Raw genomic sequence first — 9224 nt, forward strand, 5'->3', positions numbered from 1 at the left:
GGCTCCACACCCTCCACTTCGTCAGAACAGCTCTACTGCCTCAATACAGTGCAATTCTTAGGCGTGCTTTGCCCCCTTCTCAGACGGCAAAGGCTCAATAATGCCATACCCCAGACCACATGGATGCTAAGGGACCACTCTGCTACCTGGACACAAACTCCCCTATGCCACGCTGCTTTGTCATCCTTCATCCTGCTTGTTCATGGCCCCACAGTCACTGCCAAGTTGTCCTGGGAGGTTGTTTCCCCATCACCCTGAACAAGGGCCCATCTTTAAAACCCTCCTCCCCCACCGCCCTGCTCTGTTCACGGCCATATCCCCAGTGTCTGCTGAGTAACAGGCAGGCCATAAATAGTGTGGACTGAATGCACGTTGCTCCCCCCTCACCAAGGCTGCAAGCCCTGGCCCCTTTCTCAGCCCACCCCCTCTTGGCTTCCAGCCCCCCAACCCCCATCCTGTGCCAACCTACCAACAACTTCTTCTGGATCGATTCAAATGAACGCTGCCTCCGTTCTGCCCTGAACAGGACTTCCAGGAGTGGCCAGCCCGCTCCTCCAGGCCCTCCTGCTCCCTCCAGGGCCAGTCCTCCATGATCACAAGGTCACTTGGTGGGTCGTCCACACCGAGTACTTGTAGCCAAGCCACCCTCGCTGTTCTCTTGCAGGGGTCAGCCTTTCTCTACTACTGTCCCCTTCCCTTTAACAGACCAGCATCTCGCCTGTTTAACATAAACACTTCAGCTCCCTAGAGCACACTGCCTGTCTTCCTCGAGAGCATCTCATGTCCCCTGTCACTCATTCTTCTACCACTGCCTCCACCTTTTCCCACCTGTTTCGTCCTAATGGCCAAATCCAAGGGATACCTGAACCCTTAATCTTTCACTCCACTGATTATTCCCACCTCCTGCCTCTGACTTCCTCCTTGACTTCTCTGCCTCCACTTGCCCCTTAAATGTCAGGGTTCCCCCTTGGCACTTTTCCTCTATACCGTTCTCCCTGGGTGATCTCATCCACACACCTACCACTGGTGATTCGCTACCAGCTGTTCCCCACTGAGACCTCTCCCAGCACCCAGACCCAATTAACCAGCCACTCGGTCAGCTTCGGCAACCTCAGCACAGCCCCCACTCACCCAGGGCCTATGTCCATGTTGCTCTAGGATCATTTAAGCACCTGGTGCACTTCCTCCCCAAGGACGAACCAGCACCTTAACCAAGGGCCGCGTCTACTTGCCGCCGATTTTATTCGGTCTGCAGACATTCCACATCTGCTGCTTGTCTGACTCTGGGCTGGCGATGGAGACTGAGTGGCACAAGACTCGGCTCCCAGCGCAGGAGAAAGACAAGCAGCGCTGGCGCGGGAAGACAGCAGCAAGTGCCGGACAGGGCAAGGCCAGCGGGAGGCCAGAGGGCCAGCAAGCGAGTGGCGCCACCTCCCTCCTCACAGGCCATCAGTTTTCTTGGGTTATGATACCTTCATTTGACAAAATATGAAAAAGCCATTAAAAAGGACCAAGTCGCTCTACGCGTACTGATCGGAGAGTACACTGCACAGTAAATGAAACGAGCACGCTGCAGAACACGAAGTACAAGTAACCCCCTTTGGGGGAATAACAAGAGTCTCGAAGCCGTTTCCCATGAATATCTGTGGGCGGCGAGACTGCGAGGAACTCACTTCCCACAGTATGTATTTCTGAACTTGATTGTTTTTTAACTGCTGGTTCATGGATGAAGTGCACCAGGTGCTTGGTGTATTGCAACTGTTTCAGGAAAGATAAAGGAGGTCACACATTGATAGTTTTGGAAAGAATTCCTTTTGCATATACCTTTAGAGGAAATACTTCGTTTTTTTGAGCTTAAGTAAGATATTAAGGCTGTCTGTCTCCACCTCTCTCAAGCAAATAGGCCTCCTGGAGGCACGGCCAAGCGCATGAGAACAACCCGTTTCTAAGACACGCAGGGTTGGTCTGGGGCGCATCTACACTCTAAATGGCTAGAACACTCCAGGTGAGCTTGAGCACACCCTTCAACCCCCTGCTGTGACCCGTGCCCCTTCAGCCCTCCAAGATGGGCATGTGTGCATGCACGTGTGTAGGTCTGGGTGTGCCGTAGGTGTGGGGCAGAAGAACGAGGAAGCGAGGTCAGCTCTATACTGGGGACAAAATCACACACTGACAGTCACGTGGAGGATATGTGGGGCAGAAGAATGAGGAAGCGAGGTCAGCTCTATACTGGGGACAAAATCACACACTGACAGTCACGTGGAGGATGAGCTGGCAGCAGAGAACCAAGAGAGGCTATGGCGACGGCAGGCAAGCTGGCCAGGAGACAAAGGAAGCAAGAAAGCAGAGACAGAGGGGACAAGGCGTGCTGAGGGGTGCAGGGGTGCATCCAAGCCGACCCTGAGGTTTGGGGTCCAGTGAGGCCACTGCAGAAGCGAGGAAGCCAGAGGAAGGGCTACAGGAGTGAAGCTGAAGCAGACATGCAGGTAACGCCTGTGGCAGGAAATGAAGAAAGGAGGGGACGGCCAGCCAGGCAGATGGCCCGGAGGGATCCTGCGGTGCAGTCAGTGCAGGTGGGGAAGGGGTCCGAGGGGCCAGAGGAGCACCCAGAGCCTGCAGGTCAGAGCACCAGCAGTGGACAGTGCTGCTGAGACCGCGAACACTTAATGACAAAGGACATATTCAAAATAAGGCAGAAAAGCAGTCTTCAAAAAATGTTTTCCGTTTGGTTCCATTTTCATAAAAATTCAGTAAAGATTATGTGTATACGTACATTAAAGAAAAACACCCCAGTACCTAACAGGGCACATACCAGATGTTAGCAGTGTTTTCTCTTGGTATTAAAATTACAGGTGATTTTTATTCCCTTCGTGCTTACCTGTAGTTTCCAAATTTTCTACAGTGAATCTATTTTGCTTTTGTCTTTTAAAAAAAGGGGGGGGGGGCAAAAAAAATTTTGTTGACATTGGTTTGGTTTGGTTTTAGTTTTCTTTTTGGGCTGCCTTAAGTTGGGTGTTGGAGGCTAAGGACTAAGACCATCCGGGGACGTTTCCAGAAGTGACTAAGGCCCTGCGTGCTGCACAGAGGGTGGGGACAGGAGCCAGCTGGAGTGTCCACGTGTGTAGGGCAGGTGAGGAAGTGGGGACAGAATGCAGACGACATGTGCTCGAAGCCTGGCAGGAAAGGGAAGGAGCAGACAGAGGGACACAGGGCTGAGGGAGGGTTCCTTTGACGCAGGGACTCAAGCAGGAGGCCAAGAGTCAGGGGGGCAGAAGGACGGGAAGGGAGCAGGCCCTGACCTGGCGCCCCCAGGCCCTCCCCACCCTCAGGCCAGGCATCTCCTCCACGCACCTGAGCACGGACTCCACAAACACTCTCAGGGCCTTTATGTGGATCCAGGCAATAAAGGCTTCGCTGAAGTTCACCTTGAGCCAGCGCAGCAGGGGGCCCTGCAGAGACAGAAGAGCCAGGTGACCCCTCCTGGCCTCTTGTCCTGACGCTGGGCCAAGAGAGGACTTGGGTTTTGACAGAGTAAGTCCTGAGCTGAGAAGAAATGCCCAGGAGCCAGCACAAGCAGATATTTGGACAGGCCCTGGATGAGGCTCAGGACCACGGTGTCCAGGGCACCTGGCACTCGGGAAGCACAGCAAGACAGCCACCCGGCACAAGCGTAGGGCCATTGCCCGCCAGGGTGCGGGGAGCTGGACAGCCCCTGACCTCAGGGCTTTCAGCAGGCAGCTAACGGGCTTCTGCCTGACACTGCGCAGCCAGGGAGCCCACCTTCTCAGAAGGTACTGCCCCCAGGGTCTTGGCATCATCCACCAGCTGCCGCTTCCAGAGGGCTCCTGACACAGCAGCTGCTGCGTGCGGCAGTTCTCTGGGGGGCTCCCACCTGAGGCCTCCAACTGCCCACAAAGGTCAGGGGTGGGTCCAGCCAGTGGAGGAGAGCTGACCTGCTCGAGCGCCACCCCCGGCCAGGCCTGCCCATCACCAGCTCCAGCCACCTCCAGCCAGGGCACTGGTGCCCTGGCTGCCAAGCACCCTTCACTGCTTGAGGCCCTGCAGATGAGGAGGAAGGCATGATTCTGGGTGCCTTGAATTTAGACCTCAAAAGCCATATTAGACAACAGAAAATGCAAGGATTTGTTTTCTCAGAAGACGCCTGAGCTGGCGAGGAGATGCGAGCCAGGGACCCCCAGGGTGCCCGGGCGTTGCTTACCTCGCCCTCACTCTCTCTCTCGCTGTCGGTCTGCCCCGCAGCGGCCCTATCAGGGTTACCTAGCGGGGTTACCTTAACCTTGTGGTCCGGGAAGGTGGATGATCCCTTTTTAAGAGCAACACAGGAAGTTTGCTAAAGGCATAGAAATGATTTATTAATCTTTCGGCAAACATGCATCACAAACAAACAATTCTCATCACGTGAAGAGCATGTGAAAGCAAGCTCAGGAATTGGGGCCCACCCTCAGGATTCACGTGCTGCTTGGATTGGACTACAGATGTGGCAAGTGCCCGCCAGGCCCCTAGATGGGGGCATTGCTGGTTCCAGCGACACAGCCGGTCCCTGGCAGAGGGGTCAGTTACACATCCCCTCCCCCTGCCGGGCCTTGGTCAGGACCCCCCCCCCCCAATCGGCAGACAAGGAGACTGCCAGGAGGTACGGGTGGCCCTGCCGGTGGAGCTGGGCTTTCGGTCAAGGTGTCGCCACCACACCCAGCTACACAAGACTCCTTGGCATTCACGGAGCACTTAAGCATGCTACGTGCAGAAAACTAGTCAGGCGTGCCGTTAGACAGCAGACAAGGAGACTGCCAGGAGGTACGGGTGGCCCTGCCGGTGGAGCTGGGCTTTCGGTCAAGGTGTCGCCACCACACCCAGCTACACAAGACTCCTTGGCATTCACGGAGCACTTAAGCATGCTACGTGCAGAAAACTAGTCAGGCGTGCCGTTAGACATTTCACCCTTTAACACTCTGCAAACAGGTGAACTCAGGAAAATCCACCCTGTGCTCTGATAGTGCACTAACACCCTGGAACCTAGCCAGTCCCCCCGGCAGGTAACAAAAAGGATGCAAGACGCTTGGTCATATCCACTTTCAAATAGGCCACAGCAGGAGAGAGGGTCTCAGGAAGCCGGCGGGGGTGGCCCAACCTGAGGCTCTGCTCACCATGGTTTCCCACGAGTCTGTCTGTCTGTCTGTCTGGAGCTCCATTCGCCCCCACAGAGTGAAGCTGGCAGGCCTGCCCTGTGCCCAACCTGAGGCTCTGCTCACCATGGTTTCCCACGAGTCTGTCTGTCTGTCTGGAGCTCCATTCGCCCCCACAGAGTGAAGCTGGCAGGCCTGCCCTGGGCAGTGTGGGTAGTGCCAAATTCTACACCATGTAAAGGAATGCCAGCTGGTAGCCTGAGCCCCGCATGGCAGGTGTCGGGCTGGTGTGTGTCACCCTGATCCACAGGGGCTCTGGCGGGCCTATGCCAGCACAGAGATGGGTGCCAAACGCCTTACTCCACCCATCTGTCTCAGAGCACAGCCTCCCAGCTGAACGCTGGTGAAAGCTCCCAGGGTCTGGACCCATCCAGAGACACTGAGCTGGGTGGAGTCTTAGGGTCAGGACTGAAGCAACCAGGGAAAAGGCCCACCCCATGAGGATGGCTGGGCGTACATGCCAGTGAGGGTTTCAGGTGAGCTGAGATTACTGGGTTTCCGCTCTGGTAGGTGAACAGCCTGGGTGCCGGGTCTGTGGCCAGTGCTCTGAGCCCTGGAGCACCAGGACAGGGCCTTGGGGCCAAGCTAGGAGACTCCAGCTTGGCCCTTTGTCCACAGGAGGGGCTGCCCTCCTGGAGCCCAGCAGATTTTGGGTCCGAGGACTGTGTGCTCCTGTGTCGTGCACATATGTAGCCATACACAAACATGTACATGTGTCCCTCCGTTTACGCTTTGGGGAGGAGGGCTGAAAGTCCCCAGTATAAACTTCTATATCCTCAGTTGCTTTCTTCTTAAAGAGAAACAGACCAGATCAGTGGGGCTCTGAGAACCCCATTTTGGGGGCACCATGGCTGGTGCTAACTCCTGAAGGGGGCTGCTTGTCTGCAGTCCCTGCAGAAAGGTCACTAACTCAGAGAGGTCATGTGCACGTGCACAATCCCCCTGGCCATCCGCCCCATGTCCTTGGAGGCCCCTGGGCAAACAGCTGCCTGCGAAGCACTTCTAACCTGCCTCCGTGGCCGCTGCTCTTTGCACAAGCGCACACTTACAGCCTTATGTTTACACACCGACTTCACTCCATAGGGCCTGGAGTACATTCTACTCATTCTTGCCTTCCTATCGCTCGAGGCTGAGTTGGAAGGTACTCTGCACTACCCTCCCTCGAGGGATTGCGGAGAAGGGACCCGAAAACACTCTGTCCAGACAGGCTCCTTCAGGGTCACCTGGCTTAGCTCAGCTCTGCAGCTGGAGGAAACTGAGTCTGGAATGTGCCCATTTCTCAGAGTAGCACAGTGACGTTCTCAAGGCTACGCTGTTCACATTTCAAAAATGAGTCTGGTCTTTCTCCCTCATGAGCTAAGCTGCCCTCTTACATGAAAACTTTCTGAGTGGCTCTGGGTGGAAGTCTCACAGCTGAGCAGCCACTCTTTGCTAACACAGGAGAGGTAAATATAGGTGCTGGTGACTCCCTGGAAACCACACGGCAAGGATAGCAGGATGACCATTGGCCACACTCTCCAAGGCGGTGGCACTGCTCACTCTGGGCACAGATGCTCCTGCCCAGAGCCCACCTCCCTGACTCAATCCTGGGGGAGGGTTAGGCAGGGTCCCCTAGCCAGGGGAATGCTTGTTTGCTAACCTGTCAGAGCCTCAACTTCTCATCTGCAAAGTGGAGCTAGCAGCCCCTCCCCGAAGGGCAGTGCACAGGACCCTGAGCCCCAATGCAGAAAGCGACAGCGTGGGACCGCTCGGTCTGTGCTGTCTCATCAACCCCATCCCCAGACCCTGCTCTGGTGGCCCTGTGAGAACAGATGTTCCTGATGGTGTGAGCCCAGGAGACTGGGGACAATAAGATTGAGAAGTGGGGACTTGGGAGGGTTTTCTGCCCCCAGGCCATTGGGTGGGGGTGGAAGGGGCACACTCAGCATCTTACGTGGAAATTCACCTGGCCGGCGTCAGATACTCACATACTGTTGCTTTTTATCAGACAGCAGTCTGCTCATCTCTTCCTTTTCTCTTTTAATTTCTTTTTCATCATAATAAAATTCACGGACTGTAAACCTTAAAACATGATGATGGCTGTTCACTAAGAAGCTTCCAGGCAAAGCAGAAACACACACACCACCACCACCCCCACACCCGCCCCAGGGAAACACAAAACCCAGAGACGCCCCCGAGGCCACGCCCTTACTTGTTTTCTTTGGCTTTGGTTTTGAAATCATCAATTACTTTTCGGAACAGAGTTACTGTGAAGAGGCCGCCTTCGTTGTCCTCAGTAATCAATCTGTTGGAGAGAAGCGTTTGCTCGCCGGACTAATCGCCAGGGTCTCCATGTGCCACTGCCAAACTGGGCCTCCGTGTCCCCTGACCCTGGTGGCCTAGGCTCAGGGGCCCTGGCAGCAGCTGCTGGGAATGAAGGGCTCCCCCGTTATTCCCTAACTCCTGGCTGCCTGATGTCCCCATTCCTTCCTGCGGCTTCCACACGCCCTTGCAGGGTCAGGACTCACGGGCCCCCAGGGGTGTAAAGGCCTGACAGTGGCAGTGAACAGCACGGAAATCTGGGTTTCAGCACCTTTCATCAAATACCTGAGAGATCGATCTCCTCCCGGGCCTCCACCACCAAGGCTGTGCACCAGGTGTCCCTGGCTCTGACACGCTACTGTCGAGTTCCAGTTGGTGGAAACTGTCCCCAAGGGCCATTTCACTTCCAAGGTCACAATGTCCTAATTGGACACAGTCTCCCCAGCATGCCTCAACATAGGTCCATTGGGGTCACTGGCCCCAAAAACTCCCATATTGCTCCTGTGAACATGGGACTTGGCGACAGTAGTCTAAGCATCTGAAAATGGCCTCCTGTGCATGCCGGCCCATCATCTTTCCTGTTGCTCAGAGCCCACACCTGTGGGTTCACTCCCAGGCTCCAGACCTTTCCAGAGTCATCTGTGCAGGGCCCAAGGGCTCTGGTCTGAGAGGCCCAGTCCCCTACGAGAGCCACCCTGCCCAGTCATTCCTCCCCTCAGTTGAGCTCCTGATTGCTATCTCCTGTGAGTTAGTGGCCCTGGGAGAGCCACCTTGCAAGCAGGTGCACCAGGGCAGAGACCTCTGGGATGGGATGGGAGCAGGCAGTGAAGGTGAGGCAGATGAATGGGCTGCTTGAGGCTCATTCTAAAATCACTTACGATTACAAGCCATTTCAGATGTACAACAAATACCATGTATCCGCCACCCAGCTTGAGATCAAACAATGTTATACAGCTGCATCCTGCTCCCTACCCCAGGTCGACGCTCTCTTGAGTGTGGCGAGTCTCACCCCTCCCACCCCGACTGTGCCGAGCACTTGTGCGTGCCCAGTCCCACACTGTGGTTCCATCCATTTGTAGACATTAAATAAATGGCTCCGTGCTCCGCACACCCCTCTGCAGCTTGCTACTTTCATTCGCTCCTGCTGAAGCACGCGGCTCTAAAGCACTGTTACTCCTAGCTGGTCCAAGATGGACCTAGTTTTTAAACCGTCCATCTTCTGTCATTTTTATGGCGCCCACTGGCCGCACCTGCTAGGATCCCAGCAGGCCATATGCTGAGACTGTTTTCCTCCCCTGCTCATGCTCTGTGGCCACTCACTGCGCAGCTGCTCTGGCCAGGCACTCGCTTGACCCTCTGGTGGGGAAGAATCGAAACTGAACCAAGAACGCAGAGCAACGATGCGGCCAAGGCGATGGAAGCACTGAGAGGACCGCCCTGCAGGATGGCAGCCTGGACAGCCCTCCCCGAGGTGGAGGCAGGGAAAGATGAAGGCAGTTTGGTGTGTGACAAAGTAAGTGACTGCAAAGGAATTCCGGGGCTGGGTATTCGCACAGGCACAGGTGTGGAGAGCACTGAGAGGACCGCCCTGCAGGATGGCAGCCTGGACAGCCCTCCCCGAGGTGGAGGCAGGGAAAGATGAAGGCAGTTTGGTGTGCGACAAAGTAAGTGACTGCAAAGGAATTCCGGGGCTGGGTATTCGCACAGGCACAGGTGTGG

General features: G+C 55.6%; 1 protein-coding gene across 1 annotated transcript in view; it reads right to left on the minus strand.

Annotated features, from left to right (window-relative positions):
- The window catches only part of ATP6V1C2 (ATPase, H+ transporting, lysosomal 42kDa, V1 subunit C2), a 57487-nt gene that overhangs the window by 2110 nt on the left and 46153 nt on the right, over nt 1-9224 (minus strand). The window contains exons 8-10 of the mRNA XM_008572130.1: nt 7396-7488; nt 7172-7265; nt 3352-3449 (exon numbers count right to left, since the gene is read on the minus strand). Of these exons, the coding sequence (XP_008570352.1) occupies nt 3352-3449; nt 7172-7265; nt 7396-7488 (285 nt within the window). The remainder of the gene's footprint in view (nt 1-3351; nt 3450-7171; nt 7266-7395; nt 7489-9224) is intronic.

Source organism: Galeopterus variegatus, unplaced genomic scaffold (assembly GCF_000696425.1).
Source record: "Galeopterus variegatus unplaced genomic scaffold, G_variegatus-3.0.2 Scaffold755, whole genome shotgun sequence".
In the NCBI taxonomy this organism is placed as follows: Eukaryota; Metazoa; Chordata; class Mammalia; order Dermoptera; family Cynocephalidae; genus Galeopterus; species Galeopterus variegatus.